General features: G+C 43.7%; 1 protein-coding gene across 4 annotated transcripts in view; it reads left to right on the top strand.

Moving 5' to 3' along the window:
- The first annotated feature begins 3701 nt into the window (after positions 1-3701).
- Positions 3702-27650, top strand: part of pdss2 (prenyl (decaprenyl) diphosphate synthase, subunit 2) — a 75414-nt gene continuing 51465 nt past the window's right edge. For 2 of the 4 annotated variants that reach the window (XM_060925173.1, XM_060925175.1), the window contains exons 1-4: positions 3702-3869; positions 4638-4889; positions 17469-17603; positions 27275-27473. In XM_060925173.1, coding sequence (XP_060781156.1) covers positions 4639-4889; positions 17469-17603; positions 27275-27473 — 585 coding nt within the window. In that variant the 5' untranslated portion in view covers positions 3702-3869; position 4638. The remainder of the gene's footprint in view (positions 3870-4637; positions 4890-17468; positions 17604-27274; positions 27474-27650) is intronic. The other 2 variants (XM_060925174.1, XM_060925176.1) reach the window with 2 other exon arrangements.

Genomic DNA, 27650 nt, shown 5'->3' with positions numbered 1-27650 from the left:
ATCCCACGGCAGCACTCAGCAGGTCATCACAACATCCTGATGAAAAACCTAAAACACTTGAAAATTGACCTTAAATTTTGATCAGCAGATTTTCTGCTATTTGGATGAAATGTTTCACTTGTAAGTCTTTTTTATAAAAGCGTTCAATAAATAAATAAATATTAAATTGTCTTGTACATGTGGTTGTGTTCAGGAGTCTCCAGGGTGACGGTGGTGAAGCAGTGGACAAGCGTACATTTGTAAAGAAGAGAACAGTTTGCCTAAAACAGGATGAAAAGCGTCCCTCGCTGAAATCGGATCGTCTGTGCGCCTCTCTCATAAAAGAATCCTGAGCCGCTGCTGTAAGAAGGTGAACGGCATGTGCAGTTAATTAGACTAACGAAACCCTATCTGAAATAAAAGGTCAAATTTACTGAATTTCAAAGGAATCTGTGTGTGTGTGTATGTGAGAGAGAGAGAGAGAGAGAGAGAGAGAGAGAGAGAGAGAGAGAGAGACTGTGTGTTCCTGTCTCACTCACTGCCAAGTGTCCTGCTGAGTGAATCCCCACGATCTGTCGAGTTTCCAGATTTATTTGATTTTTTCCTTGTTCAATCAAACCAGGACACACAGGATGCACATCTGCTTTGCATAAATCAATAAAACCATTATGATTTTGTGACAAATGATCGATTCAAGGTTTTCTGGCATTAAACTGCACTTAAAATCAAAATCAGTTCGTGTCTTTGTCCTTTAGTGTGATAGACAGCACCAGTCTGACAATAAATCTTGAACACCCCCCAGTTTTAATTGTCTACTTTGTTCCTTTTGGGAAAATTATTTAAATCATTTGATGAGTCATCCTGAACCAGCCTTGTGTCTGTCCAATTAAATGCACTCTAGAAGGCTACTGTCCCACCTCCAGGGGCGTGTTTTGTTACACAGTTGCTACAACCCCGATTCCAAAAAAGTTGGGACAAAGTACAAATTGTAAATAAAAACGGAATGCAATGATGTGGAAGTTTCAAAATTCCATATTTTATTCAGAATAGAACATAGATGACATATCAAATGTTTAAACTGAGAAAATGTATCATTTAAAGAGAAAAATTAGGTGATTTTAAATTTCATGACAACAACACATCTCAAAAAAGTTGGGACAAGGCCATGTTTCCCACTGTGAGACATCCCCTTTTCTCTTTACAACAGTCTGTAAACGTCTGGGGACTGAGGAGACAAGTTGCTCAAGTTTAGGGATAGGAATGTTAACCCATTCTTGTCTAATGTAGGATTCTAGTTGCTCAACTGTCTTAGGTCTTTTTTTGTCGTATCTTCCGTTTTATGATGCGCCAAATGTTTTCTATGGGTGAAAGATCTGGACTGCAGGCTGGCCAGTTCAGTACCCGGACCCTTCTTCTACGCAGCCATGATGCTGTAATTGATGCAGTGTGTGGTTTGGCATTGTCATGTTGGAAAATGCAAGGTCTTCCCTGAAAGAGACGTCGTCTGGATGGGAGCATATGTTGCTCTAGAACCTGGATATACCTTTCAGCATTGATGGTGTCTTTCCAGATGTGTAAGCTGCCCATGCCACACGCACTAATGCAACCCCATACCATCAGAGATGCAGGCTTCTGAACTGAGCACTGATAACAACTCGGGTCGTCCTTCTCCTCTTTAGTCCGAATGACACGGCGTCCCTGATTTCCATAAAGAACTTCAAATTTTGATTCGTCTGACCACAGAACAGTTTTCCACTTTGCCACAGTCCATTTTAAATGAGCCTTGGCCCAGAGAAGACGTCTGCGCTTCTGGATCGTGTTTAGATACGGCTTCTTCTTTGAACTATACAGTTTTAGCTGGCAACGGCAGATGGCACGGTGAATTGTGTTCACAGATAATGTTCTCTGGAAATATTCCTGAGCCCATTTTGTGATTTCCAATACAGAAGCATGCCTGTATGTGATGCAGTGCCGTCTAAGGGCCCGAAGATCACGGGCACCCAGTATGGTTTTCTGGCCTTGACCCTTACGCACAGAGATTCTTCCAGATTTTTCTTTGCAATTTTACACTGTCGAACTCCTTTCTGATATTGCTCCACTATTTGTTGGTGCAGAATTAGGGGGATTGGTGATCCTCTTCCCATCTTTACTTCTGAGAGCCGCTGCTACTCCAAGATGCTCTTTTTATACCCAGTCATGTTAATTACCTATTGCCAATTGACCTAATGAGTTGCAATTTGGTCCTCCAGCTGTTCCTTTTTTGTCCCTTTAACTTTTCCAGCCTCTTATTGCCCCTGTCCCAACTTTTTTGAGATGTGCTGCTGTCATGAAATTTCAAATGAGCCAATATTTGGCATGAAATTTCAAAATGTCTCACTTTCGACATTTGATATGTTGTCTATGTTCTATTGTGAATACAATATCAGTTTTTGAGATTTGTAAATTATTGCATTCCGTTTTTATTTACAATTTGTACTTTGTCCCAACTTTTTTGGAATCGGGGTTGTATATAGTGTTCTCTATGTTTAGCTAGCATGTGTTAGTTTGGGTGGGGCTGTGGTGTATCTTCAACATGATTGTTTGTTTAAGCACTTCAACACTCCTCATTCTGACTTCCTGTTTCAACAGGAAATATCTCAACATGTGGAATGAATGTGTTCTGAAGCTGTTTCATGAGGAGAAACTCCCATCTCATCTCATCTCATCTCATCTCATCTCATCTCATCTCATCTCATCTCATTATCTCTAGCCGCTTTATCCTGTTCTACAGGGTCGCAGGCGAGCTGGAGCCTATCCCAGCTGACTACGGGCGAAAGGCGGGGTACACCCTGGACAAGTCGCCAGGTCATCACAGGGCTGACACATAGACACAGACAACCATTCACACTCACATTCACACCTACGCTCAATTTAGAGTCACCAGTTAACCTAACCTGCATGTCTTTGGACTGTGGAGGAAACCCACGCGGACACGGAGACAACATGCAAACTCCGCACAGAAAGGCCCTCGCCGGCCATGGGGCTCGAACCCGGACCTTCTTGCTGTGAGGCGACAGCGCTAACCACTACACCACCGTGCCGCCCCCCTACTCTACTCATTCATCAGTTTTTCTGTATTCTGACTATTCTGTACATTGTAGAACAAGACTGAAGACATAAAGACTATGAAATAACAATATGGAATTATGTTGAAAACAAAAAAGTGTTAAAAAAGTTCAAAATTTTAGATTCGAACGTGTGTCCAAACTTTTGACTGGTACTGTATATCGTAAAGCTAAATGCCATTTTTAAATGAATGGTTTGGGGTTTTTTTAGATTCTTAATTTTTTTTAAATAGCAGTTAGTATTTACACATTTGACATAGAAATAGCTCCAGTGATGGATTACATTTTTGGGATAAAAAAAATGTAAAATGTTGGAAACTTTTCCTTTAATAAACAGTGACATACTTGAATTCACCCACAAAACCAAGACCTGAGTGTGTGATTAGTGCAAAATGTAACTGTACAAACTGCAAATTTCCTAAATTCCAATTCTTTGTGTACACAAAAGACATTTAAAATATCTGTAACATGAAACTAATCTTTATTCAGCAAATAAAATCAGTGTTTGCTTCCATTTTGGTATTGATTTCGTGCCACTGCTGTAAACGGACGACGTTTTCCGGCCTTTTCATCCTTTTTTGCGACAGGTTGTAAAGCGTGTCATTAAAGATGGCGGCTCTGGAACATATACAGTTGTAATACTTCGTTAGAAGAAAGACGTTTATTTTTTTCTTCTTCTAAAGCCTTTTTGAGTGGACTGTCAACAGGAAACTAAAGCGGAAGTGCTGTTTAATGTCAGGAGACGGTTTTGGACTGAAGACAAGATGTGTTTCATTCAATAAGAAGGTGACATTGAGCGTGACAGTCGCGTGTGAGCTTTTACATGCGTTATTCTGTATCCCACCCGTATTCATGTATGTCGTGACAGGAGTGGTTAGGATCAGAGAGTTTTCTGGACTGCGATTGGCTAGAAGGGCATGCTTACAGAAACTAACCAATCCCAGAGCAGGAGGCGGGGTGTAACGGAGTGCGGGTGTGTACAAACTGACAGGCTTGAGAGACTGAGGAAAAATATGAGAGGTAGAAAGAGAGAAAAGGAAGCAAGGAGAGAAAAAGAGAGAGGTGAAAGGAGGAGAGAAAATAGAACATTAAAAAAGAGAGTGAAGGGGAAAACAAAAAACTAAGTGCAAATAGATGAGAATCAGATTAAAGGAGAAAAACTAGAAAGATGGAGGAAGAAAAGAATACATTTGAAAGAAAATGAGAGATGGAAAGGCAAAAAACAACAGCAAAAAGAAGAGAAAAGGTAGAAAGGATTAAACCATTGAGGAGAACAAATGGCAGAGTTGAAAAGGAAAAACGATGAAGGGAGAGAAGAAAAGGAGATGAAGCAAAATCAGCAAACAAAATGAGACCATGTTAGAAGAAATGATGGAGAGAAAGAAAAATGACTGCAAGTGCAGAAAGAAGACGAAAGAAACAGGATTGAAGTGTTTGAGAGGAAAAAGCGGAAAGAATGATGGAAGGAGAGAAAGGGAAAGAAGGAGAAGAAGTGGGACAGAAAGGGTCGGGTGGAAGGCTGATGAATCTGATGACTGTTCTTGTTTTTTTCAGGATGGCCGTGTGTTCCCGTCTCGCTCTCCTCGGTTCTCTGGGTTCTCCGAGGCGAGGATGGAGGAGTTTGAGTCTGTTCTCTGGTCCGTCTCCGTCCAGCTGGAGCAAAGTGGTGTCTGATGCGGAGAAGATCGTGGGATATCCGACGTCTTTCATGAGTCTGCGCTGTCTGCTCAGTGACGAGCTCAGCAACGTCGCCATGCACGTCAGGAAACTGGTGGGGACCAAACACCCGCTGCTCAAGACCGCCAGGTATACGCACACGATACACTCACTGGCCAGACACTTAAAACTCACTCGAACCAATGCGTTGCTCTGGTGAAAAGTATTGGCACCCCTCAACCTGAATGCGCATTTGTCAGCTTCTGATTGGTGGTTCACAGATTTGTCTGATGAATCAGACAGTCATGATATCAGTATTGTGATAAATTGTTAAACCGTGATTTAAGATATGGTTACTGAAAAGTCAGATAAGTTATAAACAGGGACGTGAAGGAGACATGGAGCTGAGAGAAAGAGTAAAGGTTTAAATCAACAGTTTACAAATACAGAAATGAAGGAAAAGAGAGAGAGAGAGTGAAATGAGAACGTTAAAAGGATAATGGAAATGGAGAGGAAGAAATGAATGAGTCGGGGGGGGAAAGGGCAGAGAGTAAAAGAAATGGAGAAGGAATGTGGCAGAAGTGGATGAAAGAGAAAAAGGAAGTGGCCAGAAATGAAATGAGAGAAACAGAATGATGGAAGAAAGCTAGAAAAATGAGTGAGAGAGAGAAAAATATCAGGGAAAAGGCTAAAGGGGTCTCGCAGTGTGCAGGTGAGCGCACGCTCATGCTGAGGTCACACGTCGCTGGTTGATCCATGAGAACCGAGGCTGGGGCCGTTCCGTGGCCATTCTGGCAGATTTTGGAGGTGATCTGTCACATAAATTTGGGCGGAGTAAATATGTAAATTAGGCCACGGTAGCTGCTATGGAAGACGCCGGTAAAACCAATGGCGCAGTGACATATAGCCTTACGGTTTTCACTGCTGCAGCACGGCAAGATGAAACAAGCCACGCCCCCAGGCAAGCTTTTCAATTTCTGCAGAATGTTGTGAATATTTTGAGCTCGATGGTTACGGTAGCCCACGTAAGCCTCACGGATGCCTCGAGCATGCTCATGGTTGCGACAGATGAATTTATCCAGCGCTTGACCCACGGTGATTTTCAAAATAATTAAACTTTCCGGGGATGGAAGCCACGCCTTCCTGGTTGTCAAGGTAGCGCCCTGGCTCTCACGTATTCTGACGGAAGGGCCCGGAACGCATGTTGGTTGACCCCCGGAAAGCCCAAAATCATCTACCGGTGTCTACCATGAAGTGATTCCGGCGATGTGGGACCTTGGCTGAACAGATGATGTCTTGTCTTGTGGGTGTGGCCTATTATTTTCTTTTTCAGTTCTGATGAGAAATGTCAGTAGCTGTGTGTGTGTGTGTGGGGGGGGGGACTAATAATTTTCTGTAGGGACTGAAGTGTGAGTGAGGAACTGAAGAAATGTCAAAACACGCTTTTATCGCTTGCTCGTGTGAACGGAGGATTAAAACTTCAACAGATCGCTTCCCGTTATTGTGTTCCATCAGCTAAGATTTTTATCCAGTTTGGTTTCTTGAGGTTTTAGTTCTTCTAACGAATTAATTTCTGCAAATTAAAATATAAAAAATATGTATTTTTGTTCTGAAGGTTTCTCTGTGCTCTTTTTGTCATCAGATTCATAAAAACGTTGCACTGGACCTCAGTATTGTGCTATAAATCAGATCAACGATCGCAGTATAGTTATTTTTGACTTCAGGTTCATACCATGCACAGGTTTAACGTTTCCATGCAAGCGCCGTTAAAATCATCATCATTTCACTGAGGTTCCAGACGTTTCGTCACAGTTTTCGCTTCTGCGCTCGTCCCTGTCACGAGGCGAGACCTGATTCGGCTCCCTCCGGTGGCTGCAGACGGCACTTCCTCTGGCTTTCTGCAGGCGACGCGAGAGATTGACAGATTCGGCGCACTAACGAGCTGCAGAACAGATAACGATGAAAGGAGAAAAGTTCAGCTGATCTCATCCATGTGATAATGGATGCGGTGCAGTGAGCGATCCGACTCCATTTCAGCATCTGGAACATCAGGGCAGCGGTTTGAGGAGTCGCTGACGGTTCAGTGTGGATCAGGAGTTTAGCACAACAATGTGCAACCAGCACTTCCTCACTGACTGCTGTTTTAAACCTGTACAGTTTTAATGGGAAGCGATGGATGACCTTGCGTGTGTCAGAGCCGCAACAATAACGAATTAATACATTAATCAGCGTGTTGAAATATGACTACTCGTTTATCATTCTTACATCCAGAGGCAATAAAGATGAAGGTCTGCGCTCTGTGGCAGCGTACGCTTACTTTCAAATCCCATCAGTTCTTTTCCTTTTCCTCTCAGCTTCCCTCCTGTATTTTTCCGTATTCCTTCCCTTCCCTGTCCATATTCATTCATTTTCTTTTTCCTTTCCTTCTCCTGTCCTGTCCTTCCCTTCCTTTAGTTTTCTTTCCCTTTTCCTCATTTTCTTCTTTCTTTTCCTCTTCTTTCCTTCTGAGCTTACTTTTTAAAAATATTTCTTCATAGATCTTCCCTTCTTCTTTCCTTTTCCCTTCTGATACTCTTTTTATACTTTTATTCACTTCTTTCTTTCTTTCTTTCTTTCTTTCTTTCTTTCTTTCTTTCTTTCTTTCTTTCTTTCTTTCTTTCTTTCTTTTTCTTCCTTACATTTCTTTTTAGCCCTTTCATTATTATGACTCCCTTTTCCATTTTCTTTCTTTTTTAATTTTCTTTTTCCTTTCTTTTTCTTTTTGCTTATTGTTCTTTCTTTTCCTCTTCCTTCTTTCCATCCTTCCTTCTGATCTTTAAGAATTCTTCAGTTATCTTTCCATTTAATCTTACTTCTTTCATCATCTTTTCACTTCCTTTCTTCTGATCATCTTCTTTCTTTCTTTCTTTCTTTCTTTCTTTCTTTCTTTCTTTCTTTCTTTCTTTCTTTCTTTCTTTCTTTCTTTCTTTCTTTCTTTCTTTCCATTTCTTCTTAATCCTTTCATCACTACTCCCTTTTTCCGTTTTCTTTTTCTATTTCCTTTCCTTTTCCAGTCCTGTCCTTCCATCCCTTTACTTTCTTTTTCTCCCTACTTTCTTTTTTACTCCCTTTACTTTTCTTCATATTTATTTTTTTCTTTTTCTCTTCCTTCCATCCTTCCTTCTGATCTTACTTAAATAATTATTTGGTTTTCCTTCCTTCCTTCCTTCCTTCCTTCCTTCTGGTCATCCTTCTTTCTTTTCTTTCCCTTCCTCCACTTTGTTCTCAGCCTTTTCATTATTACTTTCTTCTTTTTCCTGTTCTGTATTTCCCCTCCATTTACTTTTTCCTTCCTTCCTTCCTTCCGTCCGTCCGTCCGTGCGTCCGTGCGTGCGTGCGTGCGTGCTTTGCATTTCTTCACTAAACCTTTTCATGAGTGAAGCCTGAATGTGGATTGTGAAGAGCCCGGCCCGAGTCGGTCCCGGTCTGATGTAAACTCTTCAGGAATGAGTTCAGATTTTTCGATCCTGTGATGATGATGTAATAATCGCGTATGGTTGCGACCCTGCTGTTGAAACGATTTTGCGCCGTCTTTTTCTTTCATTTTCTCAGCACATTTTAAAGCGATGTCTTGAAGAAAAGGGTGAAGGACTTTCCCGAACTCTCCTCTCGCCCTTTTATCCAGCGATGAATGAACGAACACGAGTCCGAGGACAGAAAACCGAGACGCCAGCGTCTGCCATTGTGGGTATTTATGTGACTGGCGCTTCTTGGGCAAGGAGACATGGAGGGAAAGAGGAGAAGGCAGGGTCCCCTCCCTCCCTCCATCCATCCAGCCTCTATCCCTCCATCCCTCTATCCTCAACACCCAAATGGATTGTCATATCAGATTTAGGTGTATAGGTTATTACACCCTTGGGCTCTGGTTTCCAGTCCTGTCGTCTGGATCGGCCAGATTGGGTTCCAGTTATTTCTCCCTCCCTCCGAAAGTAATCCTGTCTTTCCCTCTAACTTTCACTCTCCGTGTCATTTGGATAGTTTCAATGGCCACCAAAGACGAAGCGTCTCCCTGAAAACGAAATGTGAAATGAAATCTTTTTCGTATTTTGACGAGCAGCAACACAATGATGTCATCAAAAGGGCGACAACCAAACCGATATTTATAGCCTGACGATATCAAAGTACCATCACTACCCTGTTTGGGTTCCTTCGATGGTCAGCCTTTGAAGGTTTTTGAAATCGTTTTCCTTGGAATATTTTCTGAAAGGGAAATCTTGGATTGTCTGGGTCTACATCGAACCCTGCCATGGTTCCAAACAGAAGAGCCTGTTACCACGGAGCCTTCAAGGTGGAGGCACCACCGTTACCCAGCGAATAATCTGGAAGGTAGCAGGAGAACATTTGACTTCGGACTAGTCTCACGAGCCAGGCGTCCAACATTCACCCAAAAGTCTGGTAGTTTTAATCACTAAACGTGCTCAAGAACCTCCTACTTTCTCCGCCAGATGTGATTCTGGACATTTTTCCAATCCAGTGATGATCTCTTGCTCACAAAGCTGGTCAAAGTGTTTATGTTCCTGTCAAATTGCAACCTTCAATGTTCTGAAACTTGTGGTCACAAAATAGAAGAAACCTCGAGCTCATTGGTTCTCAAAGTGAGGAACCCTCAGGGGTCCCTGCAGCAAACCACAGGGTCCTTTTTAAACATTTTGTTCAAGTGGAGGAAATCTTAACCCACCTTATCAAAGGTGTGATGTTTCAGGGTCCGAGCAACAACATCAACTCTCCAGCTCCAAAAAATATTCTCTGAAAAACCGTGACCCAAATCCATCCTGAGGGGCTTTGTGGAATTGGTTTTCCAGTTAAAGTTGAAGGTATTCCTGAGCTGAAAATGTTTGAGGACCGTTGCTCAAGTGGCCAGGAATCGCCTTCGTTCAGAGGAAGACGCCATTTAAATGACACTCAACTTCCGAAATCAGGAGCCAATCAGATTTCAGACCAACACTGTTTTTACAAACTCTCAGTCAAGACCAGTGCCGGAGACAATTCCGAGCAGAAATGCCAAAAATTTCCCAGTCCAGGAGACGTCTGGAGACCGGACGCGAGTCCTCCAGAAACGAGTGGACGTTATTCTCAGTGTTTTGGTGTCATGGCTCCTCTCTGTTGTGTTTTTATCATATTGGCATTTTAACGACTAAAACCTGATCTTGACTCGGTCAGATCCTCCTCATCCTCACTGTTTCCAGAGTGAACCCGGTTTCCTCACCGTCTCTATTAGTCACATGACGGCGTGGTAAATCCTGGTAATTAACCTGCGCGGAGGGAGAGATGGAAGACGAGGTGATGACGGATGAAGCCGCTGCTGACGGCGTGATAAACGACGGCGTCCTGCTGTCCTGCTCCACGCCGGCGTCGGAGTTCTGACCGGAATGGAAATCAGACTCGTGCTTTCTTTCATTCTGTTTATCAACTTCATTCATTTGGCTCCATTTCCTTTCTTCTTTTCAGATGCAATCTGTCATTTTCCCCGCTTTCATTTTCTTAGTTTTATTCTTCTGGCTTTGCTTTCTTTTTCTATTTCTTAACCACCTTCTCCTTCATGTCTTCATTTTTTCTTATATTCTTCTTGTCTTTCTTTTTACCTTCCATGTGCCTATTCTTTTTCATTCCCTCCCTCCCTTTTTCTTTCTTTGCATCTTGTTCTTTTTTTTCTTTGCTAATTCTTTATCTTTTTCCTTCTCTCCCTTCTTCTTACCTTCCATGTGCATTTTCTTTCTTTTTCCTTCCCTCCCTCCCTCCCTTTTTTCCTTGCATCTTTGTCCTTTTCTTTCTTTTTCTATGCTTTCTTTCTTTCTTTCTTTCTTTCTTTCTTTCTTTCTTTCTTTCTTTCTTTCTTTCTTTGCTAATTCTTTATCTTTTTCCTTCTCTCCCTTCTTTTTACCTTCCATGTGCCTTTTCTTTCTTTTTCCTTCCTTCCTTCCCTCCCTCCCTCCCTCCCTCCCTCCCTCCCTCCCTCCATTTTTTCCTTGCATCTTTGTCCTTTTTCTTTCTCTATGCATTTTTTCATTACTTCTTTTTCTTTCTTTCTTTGCTAATTCTTTTTCCTTCTCTCCCTTCTTCTTACCTTCCATGTGCCTTTTCTTTCTTTTTCCTTCCCTCCCTCCCTCCCTCCCTCCCTCCCCTTTTTTCCTTGCATCTTTGTCCTTTTCTTTTTTTCTATGCATTTTCATTACTTCTTTCTTTCTTTTTCTTTCTTTGCTAATTCTTTATCTTTTTCCTTCTCTCCCTTCTTTTTACCTTCCATGTGCCTTTTCTTTCTTTTTCCTTCCTTCCCTCCCTCCATTTTTTCTTTGTCCTTTTTCTTTCTCTATGCATTTTTTCATTACTTCTTTCTTTTTCTTTCTTTCTTTGCTAATTCTTTATCTTTTTCCTTCTCTCCCTTCTTTTTACCTTCCATGTGCCTTTTCTTTCTTTTTCCTTCCTTCCCTCCCTTTTTTCCTTGCATCTTTGTCCTTTTTCTTTCTTTCTTTCTCTATGCATTTTTTCATTACTTCTTTCTTTCTTTACTCTATTTCTTTTTATGCTTTTCTTCAGATTACTTCTTCCTAACTTCCATCATGATCACTCCTTTTCCATTCTACTTCTGTTTTTATCATTTATTTTTCCTTCTTGTGCTTTTATTTCTCCTTTCTTTAATTTACACGTTTCACTTTCCTTTTTCACTTTGTCTTCATGTTTTTTTCTTTCCTTTTGCATTCTTAATTTTTTTAATCTGTTTTTCCCAAACCTTCTTTCTCCTATGACATTATCTTTTCTTCCTTCTTGTCCTTTCATTACATTTCCTGTCCTTTTTTCTTTTCTTACTTTGCTTTTTTTAAGTCCTCATTCTATCCATATTATTACAGCACTTCAGCTCTTTCCCTTTTTTCTCTTTTTCTTTCATCTGTCTCTCTCACTGTGATGAAGGTTAAGTGGGTCGTAAGGAGGCGTGTCGTTCGAGCTGTGTGTCTTTGGGGGCGTGTCCAGCTGTCATCTGGTCTCCGTTGCCACGGCGCTAATTCATGATGAACAACAGCGGTGCATCATGTCTTAAAAAAAAAAGCGCTCTTTCATGTCCACCTCCAGCCTGGATATTAGAGCGGCTGTGCAGCGCATGTTCTCCGGGTTCTCCTGCTCTCATTAACAGCTCGTTAATGGCTCGTTAACGGCCTCTTTAGCGGCTCAGTGGGTGTTCCGGGGCACAGAAACGTGGGCTTGAACGCTTGTGTGATCCCACCGTGACCTTCTGATGCATGTTTTTGGCTCGTCTATGTTTTATGAGACGACCTGCATGACGCCATCTTCATGTTCAGGGTTTTATTTTTTTTCCCCTCTACGTTTTTATTTAAACGCTCGAGGGACAGAAATCACGAGATGGGATTTGAACTCCCAGCCTTTAGGTGATGAGCGCTGCCTCCTCCTGATTTCCTGAGAAACGTGATGGACACACGGCTGTGAAACGCTGCTGTTGTCAGGAGACTGTAGGGGTTTTAATTCCAGTGTTTCCAGATGTGTGCATGAGTGAGATGATCTCTTTCAGAAGAACCTCAGACAGCTGATGGTGCACACCTTCACACCAGCATGTCTCCTGTCCAGTGCTGAGACACGTCAACAGAGACTCGCACAACATTTAAATCAACATGAGACTTTCTTTCTTCCTTCCGTCCCTTTCCCTCTCTTTTCTCTTCCTTCCCTTTCCCTCTCTTCCCCTCTTTCTCTTTTCTCTTCCCCTCCCTCTCCTTCCCTTCCCTTTCTCTCTTCTCTTCCCCCCTCCCTCTCTTTCCTCTTTCTTTCCCTTCCCCCTCCCTCTTTTCTCTTCCTTCCCTTTCTCTCTTCTCTTCCCTCTCCTTCTCTTTTCTCTTCCTTCCCTTTCTCTTATCTCTTCCCCTCCCTCTCTTCTCTTTCTTTCCCTTCCCTCTCCTTCCCTTCCTCTCTTCTCTTCCCCCTCCCTCTCTTTCCTCTTTCTTTCCCTTCCCCTCCCTCTTTTCTCTTTCTCTTCTCTTCCCTTCCCTTTCTCTCTCTCCTCTTCCTCTCCCTCTCTTTTCTTTCTTTCTCTTCCCTCTCCTTCCCTTCCCTTCCTCTCCTTTCTTTCTCTTCCCCTCCTCTTTTCTTTCTCTTCCCCCTCCCTCTTTTCTCTTCCCTTCCCTTTCTCTCTCTCCTCTTCCCCTCCCTCTCTTTTCTTTCTTTCTCTTCCCTCTCCTTCCCTTCCCTTTCTCTCTTCTCTTCCCCTTCCTCTCTTTTCTTTCTTTCTTTCTTTCTTTCTTTCTTTCTTTCTTTCTTTCTCTTCCCCTCCTTCTCTTTTCTTTCTTTCTTTCTTTCTTTCTTTCTTTCTTTCTTTCTTTCTTTCTCTTCCCCTCCTTTTCTTTCTTTCTTTCTTTCTTTCTTTCTTTCTTTCTTTCTCTTCCCTCTCCTTCCCTTCCCTTTCTCTCTTCTCTTCCCCTTCCTCTCTTTTCTTTCTTTCTTTCTTTCTTTCTTTCTTTCTTTCTTTCTTTCTTTCTTTCTTTCTCTTCCCCTCCTCTTTCTTTCTTTCTTTCTTTCTTTCTTTCTCTTCCCCTCCTTTTCTTTCTTTCTTTCTTTCTTTCTTTCTTTCTTTCTTTCTTTCTTTCTTTCTTTCTTTCTCTCTCTTCCCTTCCCTTTCTCTCTCCTCTTCCCCTCCCTCTCTTTTCTTTCTCTTCCCTCTCCTTCCCTTCCCTTTCTCTCTTTTCTTTCTTTCTCTTCCCCTCCTCTTCTTTCTTTCTTTCTTTCTTTCTTTCTTTCTTTCTTTCTTTCTTTCTTTCTTTCTTTCTTTCTTTCCCTTCCCCTCCCTCTTTTCTCTTTCTCTTCCCTTCCCTTTCTCTCTCTCCTCTTCCCCTCCCTCTCCTTTCTTTCTCTTCCCTCTCCTTCCCTTCCCTTTCTCTCTTCTCTTCCCCCTCCCTCTCTTTCCTCTTTCTTTCCCTTCCCCTCCCTCTTTTCTCTTTCTCTTCTCTTCCCTTTCTCTCTCTCCTCTTCCCCTCCCTCTCCTTTCTTTCTTTCTCTTCCCTCTCCTTCCCTTCCCTTTCTCTCTTCTCTTCCCCTCCTTTTCTTTTTTCTTTCTTTCTCTTCCCCTCCTTTTCTTTTTTCTTTCTTTCTCTTCCCCTCCTTCTCTTTTCTTTCTTTCTTTCTTTCTTTCTTTCTTTCTTTCTTTCTTTCTTTCTTTCTCTTCCCCTCCCTCTTTTCTCTTTCTCTTCTCTTCCCTTTCTCTCTCTCCTCTTCCCCCTCCCTCTCTTTTCTCTTTCTTTCCCTTCGCTCTCTTTCCCTTCCCTTTCTCTTCCTTTTCTCCTTCTCTTCCCTTTCTCTTGAATAACTGAGTGAGTGCGTGTGCACATGAATAGTTTAGCGATGAGGCCGGGGTGGTGTGCGTCGGGTGGTGTGCGTCCTCAGGTGCACAAGTTCTCACATTTCATTCTTGTGAATGATCATCTGATCACTGAGTGTATTTTGGACAGCGGAATTAACGTCTCATCATCTGAGGTTTTATAAAACTGCGGTGGAAACCACACACACACACACACACACACACGTGCAGGGGTTTAATGAAAGTGGGATGATGGATTAAGCGGTGGGCTGATTATTGCGATGTGAAGCTGTAATATTGCGACACCTGTTCCTGCTCGTCGTGGACGTGGAAACCTTCTGCAGCAGTGTGTGATGTTTCAGTGAGAGGTTCACGGCCCGGAGCGTCTCCCTCTGGAATATTAATCACCCTGCTGAAAGGTGCTCAGGATCGTCATGCGCTCACCCCCTTGACCTCACAGGACCTCCCGGGCTCCCTCACTCGCTGCCTTCATTACCCCTCGCGTTAGAGAGAGGGGGGTCCGTTCATTAGCTCAGCTCTGCACCATCATTTACATACAATTACTGAGCATTATGGGGACCTTTGTCCGTGCTTGTGGTGGTCAGCTCTCACACTCTCACACACACACACACACACACACACACGTCCCAGTTTCTTAGTAAAAATGAGTCTAAAATCTGCCGTTAAATATTTCTTCAGTAAAGAGCTGTTTTTTATTTTTTGATTAAAATTCACAGCAACATCTTTTTCCTTTTTTTTGACACTTTTTTACAATCTGTACATTCAAATTAATTCATTTAAAAGGATTTAATTATTTAAAAAAAAACATTTATTTTGACACTGTAACGTTATTTTCCACATTCTGCTGAAATCCACCCGTTCAGACTGCGGAGCCTGAGGAGATCATATCGACTGATCCTCATGAATTTTCTCACAATGCACTTTTTTTGACCGTATCACCAGGATCATGATGTGTGGGTTTTTTTTTTTTAAATAACAATTACAAAATTATAATTTCACTAGAAGCAGCTGATTTGATGGTGAGCTTTCATCTTAAAATTCTTATTTTAAAATATTTTACATTTAATATATATTAAAATTAAATAAACTAGTTTAATTGTATCTTAAATCATACCTTTTTCTTTTTGTGAAAGTTTATTTTTTTTAAAATAATGAATGTTTCTAGATATTAAATTGAACCAAATTCAGTTTTTCACAGGATTTTTATTTTGCAGTCCTGTTAATTCATCACATTAATATCTTATGGTATCGTCGGTCGATATTTTCCTCACATCACCGAAACGTGACGCCACGCTGAATTACACGTGAAGGAAGATCGTGTGAACTGAAGCTCTGACGTTTGGACTCGCGCAGGATTTGAAGATGGAGATGATTTTAATGAGCGTGTTGGGACTCCAGCGGGCCCTGAACCCAGAGCGCTGAAGCTGATGGTTGAATATTTTAGAGCTTTTCATTATTTCATCTTTAACATCGACTTTGTGGCTCCTGTGAGAGAGAACTGACGTGTGTGAGATCAGAAGAGAGCGATTACAAGGAGGTGATGAGGGACACGCGCGCGCACGCGCACACACACACACGTGTGCGCACACACACCCATCAGTCTCTCAGTAAATTCATGACTTTATGAAACATTTATTTATTCTGCCTTTTGTGGATATTAGGGTTCATCAAGACAATTAAAAAAAATTATTTCTTATTTTTTAAACTCATTTTTTACTTTTTGTTTACTTTTGTTCTTTATGGACTTTTGTTCACTTGTTTTTGTGCTCTGAGCATTTGCTTAGGCCGCCTTTTTATTTATTAATCGATTAATAAACTTTTATTTATTTATTAATTTGCTTTGTTTTTATTTATTTATTTTTCTTTGCGAGGGTAAGGTGTGTGTGCGTGCGTGTTTCCAGTTCCCTTTTCTTTATTATTTACTCTGTGTATTTACGCTTTTATCTGTATTTTGTCACTGACTTCTTTTCTTCTCATATTTACTTGTTGATTGTTTTGCATTAAATTTGTTTTTTCTGCTTTTTTTGTTTTGACTGTATTTGCTTGTTTGCTTTCGGTTTGATTTTTCAGATTTATTTCTTGCGTTTGCTTGTTTTGTCTTTTGTTTGTACTTTTCGCTTTTTTAACTTTTTGTTATTTACATTTCTTGATGTTCTGATATGAAAAGAGGATTTAAATAATCGTCATCATGGATTGCATTTCATTCAGAGATTGCTCATTAAAGTGATTGAGATTAATTAATTGATTGATTGAAGAGCTCATTTGCATATTACAGCTTTGTGTGATATCAGTTCTGCAGCTGAACGACACCAGGATGCTGACGTCCGTATCAGAGCCGTCCAGCAGTCTGTTCATCTAACTGTGTCTCTCTCTCTCTGTGTGTGTGTGTCTGTCTCTCTCTCGCTCGCTCTCTCTGTTTGCCGTGTCTGTGTATGTCTCTCTCCCTCTGTCTGTGTGTCTCTCTGTCTGCCCCCCGTGTCTGTGTGCGTCTGTCTCTCTCTCTCTGCCTGTCTGTGTGCGCATGTGTCTGTCTCTCTCTCTCTGTGTGTGTGTGTCTGTCTCTCTCTCTGTGTGTGTGTGTCTGTCTCTCTCTCTGTGCGTCTGTCTGTCTCTCTGTCTGCCACGTGTGTCTGTCTCTCTCTCTCTCTCTCTCTCTCTCTCTCTCTCTCTGTCTCTCTGTCTGACCCCCGTGTGTCTGTCTCTCTCTCTCTCTCTCTCTCTCTCTGTCTGACCCCCGTGTGTCTGTCTGTCTCTCTCTCTCTCTGTGTCTCTCTGTCTGCCCCCCTGTGTCTGTGTGCGTCTGTCTCTCTCTCTCTGCCTGTCTGTGTGCGCGCGTGTCTCTCTCTCTCTCTGTCTGTCTCTCTCTCTCTCTGTGCGTCTGTCTGCCACGTGTGTCTGTCTCTCTCTGTGTCTCTCTGTCTGCCCCCGTGTGTCTGTCTCTCTCTCTGTGTCTCTCTGTCTGCCCCCCGTGTGTCTGTCTCTCTCTCGCTCTCTCTCTGTGTCTCTCTGTCTGCCCCCCGTGTGTCTGTCTCTCTCTCTCTCTCTCTCTCTCTCTCTCGCTCTCTCTCTGTGTCTCTCTGTCTACCCCGTGTGTCTGTCTCTCTCTCTCTCTGTGTCTCTCTGTCTGCCCCCGTGTGTGTGTGTCTGTCTGTCTCTCTCTCTCTGTGTCTCTCTGTCTACCCCCCGTGTGTCTGTCTCTCTCTCTTTCTGTGTGTGTATCTGTGTCTCTCTGTCTGCCTCCCGTGTCTGTGTGTGTGTGTGTCTGTCTCTCTCTCTTTCTGTGTGTGTGTCTGTGTCTCTCTGTCTGCCCCCCGTGTCTGTGTCTGTCTGTCTGTCTGTCTGTCTCTCTCTCTCTCTCTGTGTGTGTGTGTGTGTAGGGGCTTTGTGTATGACAGTAAACACAATCTACAGATGCGTGGTCTGTTGGTGTTGTTGATGTCGAAAGCAGCAGGACGGAGCGACTCGGCATCTGACCCTCTCCTGCCCGACATGATCAGCGGGATTTACCCCAGGTCAGGGCACATGGGACACTTTCATGGGGTAACCAGCACCCCGACACACACACACACACACACACACACACACACACACACACACAGTAACCCCTCTCCTCAACCCTCATCATCACCACTAACATCCACTCGGGACGCGTCCTAAACCCCACACTCTCCCCCAGCCGCTTTCAGCTGCACACTGCAGTGTTCACCACCACTCTGGGAGTGTGTGTGTGTGTGAGTGAGTGAGACCTGCTGCCTCTCTGTCTGCCTGCCTCTCTTGGCCTGAGGTGTTTCAGAACGCTCAGCTCTGGTCATTAGCAAGACATTGACTGACACACACACACACACACACACACACACACACACACACACAAAGGTCATATGACTCAGAGGGGTTTTGAGGGAGAGAGAGAGACTTGCATCACTTTCTTGCTGTCTAAAGTTAGTAGTGACTGTGAGTGGGGAAAAGATGAGCTCGACCTGCATTTCTCTCTCTCTCTCTCTCTCTCTCTCTCTCTCTCTCTCTCTCTCTCTCACACACACACCATCAGTGTCGCTGTTATACTGAGACGTTGTTTGGACGTCACAGGACTGTTACGACTTCTCACTGAGAAACACACACACAATCATGTGACTCTTAACAGGCGTGTGTGTGTGTGTGTGTGTGTGTGTGTGTGTGTGTGTGTGTGTGTGTCCCTCTGCTCTGGTGCCAAGCAGTTACCAGAAGCGACTGTTTAATTTGGCTGTGTGTGTGTGTGTGTGTGTGTTCGCACATGCTCTGAATGAACTCTTTCTCTCAGCCTCTGCGGGACGAACGCTCGCTCTTGCACTCGTCTGCTCTTCTTCCTCCCTGGTTCTCACAGCCACTCCGCTGTTCTTGGAGTGCAGACAGGAAGTGACCTCGCTGTTCCGTTTCTGGGACATGGGCGTCATGGAAACAGGGATGAAGTCGTCTCCCTGTGTGTGTGTGCATGTGTGAGAGAGAGAAGTATGGAGGTCAGTGCACGTACACGTCAAAACACACACACACCTCTAATGATCTCACAGTGTGTGTGTGTTGACTGATGGAGCAGTCAGCTGCTCTCCGCCCACTTGACACGCGGCATTTGTAAAACGTCTTCTGCTTCGCCACCAGTGTGTGTGTGTGTGTGTGTGTGTGTGTGTGTGTGTGAGAGAGAGAGTGTGACAGATGGTTCTACTCATTAGGAGAAGAAAATGAGGAAACTCAGAAACACTTCATTATTCTCTTACAGGAACGTATTGATCATTAACGCTGGCTAGTTTGCACGTGCTCATTGATGATGTCTTCGGCGTAACTCTGAAATATTTAAGATATCGGTTCACGAAAGGACGAACCTTCATCACCTTCAGTGGGCTTTTTTTTTATCTGTCTTTTAACGATGCATAAATATTTTTGGACAAACCGAATTCAAAATTCCTGGCTTTCTTTGCTTTGCTTATACATTGATAAACATCAAGCGCATTACTGCACAGTTACATTTAGCCCCGCCCACAAAACTCCATAAAAGCTGAGAGATGAAAATGTCAGAATGGCGACTAAACGGTGAAGGAGTGCTTCCTCATTCTTCCCATGATGCAGCTCGGCCTCTGCAGCGTGTCGGTTCTCATCGACTGAGTTTCAGTGTAAAGGTCAGGACATCATCGTGGTCTCTCACACACACACACACACACACACACACACACACACACCTCCCTCAATCGAGGTGACAAGCCTGATACGTAATTTTACACACCGTTAAGGCACGAGCCTAATTTTTACAGATTAACCAGATTTTCTTCATCACCTAATTTCTCGTGTAAACACTCCTGTGAACGAATTTACAAATAACTTAATTGGAATCAAGCAGGAGAAATGAGAATAAACACGATCTCTCGCTCTCTCTCTCTCCTCCTTTTTTCATCCTCTTTATTTCCTCAGCGCTCTCAAATCAGGATCAGATCACGGCGCAGGAGGACGGCCTGACCCAAAAAAACATTTTCTCCGTGTATTATTATCCAGACGAGGACGAGGAGGCGACCGCATGCTGGGATTTTTTTCTCATGACATGTTCTTGTGATTTATCAGGATGCAAGTCGACAGAATCCTGTAGAAGAGCAGTGAGGAGTGATCAAACACTTTACACAAGGTTATCTTCGTGTGTGTGTGTGTGTTAAAGCCGCAGAGCAAATGGACCACATGGAGAAAGTGGGCGTGTCTGGGGGTGGAACCTCTCAGCTCTGTAGCATTGGTTGCCCAGCAACTGAATCTCAAAACTATTTATATTCTCCTCTCGGCTCCGCCCACTGACTCCAGCACACAGCCAGGAAGCACAGATGAGCGTCGAGGTGGAAAATGGGATTTAGATTTGTTTCCTGCTGTTTATTTCAGTGCGCGAGATTCACTCGGCGAGTGTGAAATGATCGAACCTGGCGTGGATTTTCACGTTGCTTCAGAAACGTATGCAGAAGCGTCCAAAAGCAAAAAGTCATCTCGTTCTGTTTAAATGGAACGGAGGTGTCAGTGAAGGAGGTGTGGCCTCTGTCATGTTTTCTCTTATAGGCCTCTGTGCCTGTTGGCCTCATTGAAAGAGGTGTGGCATCTGTGCTGCTTCGTTTCAGTGAAGGAGGCGTGGCTTCTGGATCTGTCAGTCTCTTTAAAAGTGGTGTGGCCTCTGTGGCTGTAGGTCCGAGGGAAGGCGGTGTGGCCTCTGTGGCTGTAGGTCCGAGGGAAGGCGGTGTGGCCTCTGTGGCCGTCGGTCCTAGGAAAGGAGGTGTGGCCTCTGGGCCAGTCATATTGAAAGGTGTGGCCACTGTGTCAGCCTGAAGGGAGGTGTGGCCTCTGTGGCCGTCGATCCTTGGGAAGTAGGCGTGGCTTCTGTGGCCATCGGTCCTTGGGAAGGAGGCGTGGCTTCTGTGGCCATCAGTCTGAGGGAAGGTGTGGCCTCTGTGGCTGTAGGTCTGAGGGAAGGAGGTGTGGCCTCTGTGGCTGTAGGTCTGAGGGAAGGAGGTGTGGCCTCTGTGGCTGTAGGTCTGAGGGAAGGAGGTGTGGCCTCTGTGTCAGTCATATTGAAAGAAGGTGTGGCCTCTGTGTCTGTCAGTCATTTTGACTTAAGTGTGTCATCCGTGTCTGTCAGCCTCTGAGGAAGGCGGGACCTCTGTGCCAAATAGTTCTTCTGGAGGTCTGGTTTCCATGCCTATCGGTTTCATTGAAAGAGGCGTGGCCTGTTTGGCTGTCAGTCCTAGAAAAGGAGGCACGGTCTTTTTGTCCACCAGTCACTTTAAAGGAGGTGTGGCCTTGGTGCCTGTTAGCCTTTCTAAAGGAGGTGTGGCTTCTCTATTTGTCAGTCTCTTTGAAGGAGGCATGACTTCTTTCACTGTCAGTCCTAGTGTAGGAGGCGTGGCCTTTGTGGTTGTCAGTTTCTTTGAGGGAGGTGTGGCTTCTGTTTTTGTTGAAAAACAACCCCAAAACATGACGCTGCCACCACCATGCTTCACCGTGGGGATGGGGTTCTTTTGGTGATGCGCAGTGTTGTTTTTGCGCCAAACATACCTTTTGGAATTGTGGCCAAAAAGTTCAACCTTGGTTTCATCAGACCAGAACACATTTTCCCACATGCTTTTGGGAGAGCTGATGTTATTTTTTTTCAAGATTTAGCCGGGCCTGGATGCTTTTCTTTGACCCTACCTCATAGTCCAGGCATATGGAGAATACGGGAGATTGTTGTCACATATAGTACACAACCAGTACTTGCCAGAAATTCCTGCAGCTCCTTCAGTGTTGCTGTAGGCCTCTCGGCAGCCTCCCTGACCAGTTTTCGTCTGGTCTTTTCATCAATTTTGGAGGGACGTCCAGTTCTCGGTAACGTCACTGTCCCATATTTTCTGCACTTCTTGATCACTGTGCTCCATGGTATACAGGGCTTGAAATTCGCAGTGGCCCGGTCGCCCGAGGCGACTTAATTTGTCATTTGCCGGGTAATTCCTGTCACTAGGCAGCCCGACTGGCTAGGTGAAAATAAAAAATATATATGAAGTGAAGACTCAGACGAGGGCTATGCGATATATCGAATATGCTCGATATATCTCCGAAAATTCTGTGTGAGATACATATAATTATTATATCGTATTTTATGGTCATCTGCCGACTTGCGTTTGTTTCGTGTTTGTTGCGTTTGTTTAAAACCTTTCCCTGTGGTTTTCTCCCTGTCCCTCAGGCAGTACCGTGAGAGGCTGCCTAAGGGTAAAAAAAACAATAACGTCACGCACTCGCCAACCAATCCCGGGCAACATCTCGGTGCTGAAAGGAACTTGCGGGAAGATTTTCTAGTTTCGGTTTACAGCGCTGACTCAGTTCGTGCAATCGCTGGTGTTGCATAGGCTACCGTGTAAGCTCTGTCCATTTCAGCGACAAATTAAAAATGGAAGCGGACGAATTGGTTCCTAAAAGAACTAGTAAGGGGTCAGTCATCTGGCTTTTTTTTGGATATCGCGAGGAGGACGTGGAACAGCAAATGCCAATTTGTAAAGTGTGCAAAAAAAAAAAAAAACAGTATCAAAATACTCGGGTCTTGAAATAAATGCACATTAGTCATGAACAATGGTAGCTACTCTCTTTTGCGTTATTTTTGACAGAAGTAAAATTCATACGTGAACAAATTTTGGTGAGTTGATTTTCTGTTTGGCGAGTTACTTTGGAAGGGAACTGGTCCGGCTGGCTGGTGAAAAAATATGAGTTTCGAGCCCTGGTATATCTAATGGCGTGGAAATGTTTTTGCACCCTTCTCCTGACGGGTACCTTTCAGCAGTGAGATCCCTCTGATGCTTTGTAAGCTCTCTGTGAACCCTGGCTTTTGCTGGAGGAGGCAACTGAGGAAATGTCTGAACTTTATTTGGGGTTAATCAGAGTCGGTTTAATTGATGGCAGGTGTGAACCCAAAAAGACTGAATGCTGTAATTAAATCAAAAGGTGCTTCAACAAAGTATTAGTTTAAAGTGCTGATGACACGAACATGACTCTATGCAATTTCTTAAATAAACTATACAACATGGCAAACATGTTAGATTTCTGTTATAATTACGTGAAAAGAAGCTGTTGTTACGCAAATATCCAACTTTTAATTGCACAGCGCAAGAAAACTGGGTCCGTGGCTCGCGGCCATGCTGTGACGTCAGCGGGAGAACACGCTGCGGTTCACTGGCTGTTCTACTCAATGGAAATGGCGCATGAAAACGCTGGTGAACTCTCTAGTGCTAGCTCTTCAACAACCAAATACTGGTACTTTAAGCAGTGATCATGATGGCATGATTTTATCTGATTTTAAATAAATGAGATTGATAATAATGTGAATGTTCACAACTAGTACATACAAACTCTGCAGCTTCTGATTCAGCAGCTGCGTCATACTCCGCAAAAACATCAGCAAGAACCTACAATATAAATGGAAATGCAATACACTAAGCTCAAATGACTTTTGGAAAGTATAATTTCTAATTTTTTTCGACATATTCTTGAAGTCGGTCATCGGGGTACTTGCTACCGTTCCCTAACAACGCATGGCAAAGGGTAAAGTGTAGTGCTGCTACGAGTACTTGCTAAAGCCTCCGGTGGAAGATCCTCGATGTGCTGATAAGACATACAGTTCTATAGAACACACAAGTGTCATGATAATCACAAAATGGATGCAAATTTTTAAAATGCCTAATTTTTAAGCAATCATGTATTGATCTCTTCCGAATAGGATCTATGATAGCCTACCCTCTTTACCCTTTGCCTCTCGTTGCTAGGCGGCAGTTACATGAAAGCCGCAAGCTTTCACAAGCAAATACATGACTGATATCATGCCGACTTTATGATTACATTTATGATTATCATGAATGTGTACTCTATGATGTGTACTCTATGAGCGCTCTGGAGCGAGTCACTTCAAAGATGGCCACGCAGACCGCATGGTTACTATTTTTAGCATCATGTCGGAGCACTCTATAGCTCTACGTACCTTTATCTTATGTCATTTCTCAACACATGTTCTGACAGGAGGACTGTCTTTGGAGGAGTCGGCTTGTCCCAGGCGACTGCTGGATCCGGCATAGCTACTAGTAGACCCCCTCCGGAATACTGTAGGCACTGCTGATGGCAGCAACACACGTTTGTGCTGAACTGCACACCCAAGAGATTCCTTTAAGCTGGGAAGGGTGTCAAAACAATCCAAATCGAAGTGTTCAGAGCACAGGACGGATGTTGGTGAGGGCTCCCACTTGTCACGAGTGCGCCTGACTTGCTTCACCCACTTCGCATGCAGCTCGGGATCTCTGGGAAACTTGAATAAACTTACCCCATCCTTGTGGGTTTTGGAGCAAAAGCCGGCAACACAACGCGAAGGCATAATAACTATATATATAATAATGTCTAATAAAAATACTAATAATGATAAACTGAACACCTGCCGCATCAACAACAAACTGGTAAGTTAGGAGGAAGGTTCTTTCGCTGACGTCATATAGCCCCTCCTCCTCTTTCGTCTCCTGGGTGCTGCAGCCCCGTCAAATTTGCCCAAATAGCCGCGTTTTTTATCATAACTTGTAAAATAGGCGCCTTCATGAATTAATATACGGATCATCGGGAATTACTTTTTATGTTATAAAACATCGCCAAAGATGTCAAAAACGTGTCATCAGCACTTTAAGGGTGTGTACACTTACGCAACCAGCTTATTGTACGTTTTTTTAAATTTTTTTTTTTATGTTTTTCCCCCTGAACAGATTTGTTTATCAATTGAATTGTACAGGTTATAGGTCGCATTAAAGGCAGGAAAAGTTTTGAAATTATTTATCATGGTCTCATTTTTTTTACATCAGAAAAACCGATCATTTTAACAGGGTGTGTAGACTTTTTATGTCCATTATATTGTACTAGTCCTTACAGTATAAATGAGAAGAGGCACCTTGTCCTGTCGGCGCTCTCGCTCCGCCCCCTACTCAGTGTTTCGTACATTGGAATTAAAGTGAAACTCGGCGGAATACACACTTGTTGATTTTAACATCGTCCCTGTGATGGGGTGTACAATGTGTGTTAAAAACCCCGGGGTGCTTTGAGAACTGGTCCTGTGAACAAGAGATGTGATTAAACAGAAGGACGTCTTTAAAAAACACCACTGAGGGGGGAAAAAGCATCTGATGATAAACAAGCGTCCAAACACGTAATGTGTAATTACTAAGAGCCCTGAGGAGGCAGCAGAGTGGTCATCAGAGGGCTGATTACGGCTCCGAAAATCTGAATCAGCACAAGATTACGGCGTCTGACCCACAGGGGGAGAGAGCGTGGAGGAATTGTGTGGTGATGAAGAGACGCTGATATTGTCTCATGGAAAATTCTAAACGCGCTCTTGCACCTGTGACCTCTGCTCAGGTTTATTTACATTTCTGATCCAATTTTGTTTCATTATTCTTCATGAATTTTAATCTAAATGTGTGTGTATAGAAAAGCAGACTCTTGCAAAGGAACGTTTACAAAAAGTTCACAAAGCTCCGAACATTGTCAAGTGCTTTCTTAGGTCCTGGTCACACTACAGCTCGCGATGGGTTTGCGAATACTTGGCGATGAAAAATTGGTAGCATCGCCACCAATCGTTTGATGCACGGCAAGTTTTCTCAGGTACCCCTTTTCCACCAAATCAGTTCCAGGGCTGGTTCGGGGCTGGTGCTGGTTCACAACTCGTTCAACTTGCGAGCCAGCTGAGAACCAGTTTGCTTTTCCATAGCTCATGGTGCTAAGGGAAGCCACGTCATTACGTCCCTGTATACGTCAGTTACGTCGCTACGTTTGCATAAACCTTGGCGCGAATATTGAAGCAAAAACAACACGGAAGAAGCAGCAGCAACAACAATAATAATAATGGATGACTTCGCGTTTGTACAGCTGCTGCTTCTCGTCGCTTAAAAATGGCGATCTTTCGTGGTCTTGTTATTGTTGTTGGTCTTAACAACTCCGCCCCCCCACTGACGTAAGCGGTTCTTTCCTCTGGCCCAGCAGAGAGCTGGTGCTAGCCTGGAACTGATTTTTCTGGCCCCAGAGCCAGTTCTTTGTCAGTGGAAACAGAAAACCCGGTTCCAAACTAAGCACTGGCCCCGAACCAGCCCTGGAACTGCTTTGGTGGAAAAGGGGCATGAGATTCACGGGTTGTTTTCTGGTGTGTCTCCGCCTCATGAGTGTCCAAAAACGTTGTGAAAATTTTCAATGCATGCGTTGAAATTTGATGGCGATGTTTTTGTTGGTAAACTAAGCGGTGAATATTCGCAGATGGATTTGGGAATACTTCCTGAAGTATGGGGAACCTTCGCCAAGCCTCTTGATGTAGGTATTTGTCTGGACTCCATGTCCCTGACGCTTGTGTGAGCCTCATCAATACAGCGGCTCGTCAGAGCCTAACCTTCACCAAGACTTGAAAAGTGCATTTACATTCGGGGATCCTCGCGAGTGCGTTGCGTGCGCTCTTGGGACCCAGTCATTATGGGAAACACCTGATGCTGATTTGAGTGCAAGCCGCACGTGCGTATAAGGACGCTGCTTTCACAGAGACTTTGCGAAGTATTGTGACAGGCATGCAGCGGTAGATGGATGTAAGTGCAGGAAGAGTGTTTTATTAGTAGGCATGATATTTACTAAAACAAAACGTGAGGCAAGGTCAGAATAACAAAAATGAAACCAAAACAGAATCATAAACATGGGCTAGAAACAAACATCTGTGAACACAGTATCCTTATACGTATGTGCTGATTGCGCTCAAATCAGCATCAGGTGTTTCCTCGAACGACTGGATCCCAGGAGCGCACACAACACGCTCTGTGAGCGCACATGTCTGCTCGAGCTGGGCCAGACTCAAGTGTGTGAAGATGTGACCGTTAAATGTTCACCTGCTGTGTGACCACAACTCTGAGCTCACCTGGATATCACTATGCATCGCCACCAAAACGCCTCCTTGTCATCGATAACCCATCGCGAGCTGTAGTTTGAACATAGCTTTATCACCTGACCAGTCAGGTTGTAGTACAGGAGGCATGTGACTCAGCGAGGAGAACGAAGTAACGGGAGATTTACGGCATGGAAAATATGGGAAGCAGTTTGGAAACAAATCAGACGATTCCTGTTCTTTGGTGCTAATAATGCCACGTTCAACTCTTCTGAAGCTAATGAGTTAAGCAAATTAATCAACGCACTATTCCGTGTGAAAAGTTGTGACATGCTCAGATTTGTACTTGTATCGTTGATCAGATGAGCAACTAGCTCACTGCCCCAGACTTACCATTGGCACCAACAACCTCCGCTACTTCCTTCCAAACTTTTCGTTTGTTCGTATTGTTTCTGTACGCGCTTAAGGTGACAGAATAAATGTTGTACGTTTTTTCTTTCATTTTTTTGCAGGAACTAATTGCCCGTAGGAGTGAAACTATGTCGAGAACAAACGAGCACCTGTTACTTTGTCATTTGCAAATATGAATGTAGCTGTAAGCTCGTAACTCCAACAAAGAACACCAAAAAAAATGTCCCCTATGGAGGAAAGACGGGAAGGTGTCTTCGACCCACAGGTTCAGGGTATGACGACATGTCAACATGGCTGAAGTAGACATCAATAATCTCTCTCTCTCTCTCTCTCTCTCTCTCTCTCTCTCTCTCTCTCTCTCTGGGACAGTCAGCGTATCCTGGCCGAGATCACCGAGCTGATCCACACGGCGTTCCTTGTGCACCGTGGCATTGTGAATTTAAAGGAGTGGACGTACTCAGACGGGCCGCTCAAGGACATGCAGTTTGGGAACAAGATGGCCGTCCTGAGCGGCGACTTCCTCTTGGCCAACGCCTGCACGGGATTGGCTCAGCTGAACAACACCAAGGTACATCATCCTGACGAAAATGGAACCCAGTTTACATTTAAATTTGCATGCGCAATATACTGAATTTGCATAAAAAGTTGAAGTCTGAGGGTGTATTCAGACCAGGATAGTTCGATAGTTCACTTGCTTTGGTCCGAACCAAATGTGTTTATTTTTTCATTTTGGTGCGGTTCGCTT

The sequence above is a fragment of the Neoarius graeffei genome, chromosome 7 (genome assembly GCF_027579695.1).
Source record: "Neoarius graeffei isolate fNeoGra1 chromosome 7, fNeoGra1.pri, whole genome shotgun sequence".
Classification (NCBI taxonomy): domain Eukaryota; kingdom Metazoa; phylum Chordata; class Actinopteri; order Siluriformes; family Ariidae; genus Neoarius; species Neoarius graeffei.
The sequence above is the reverse complement of the archived record's forward strand: the minus strand, read 5'-3'. Positions and strand labels throughout refer to the sequence as shown.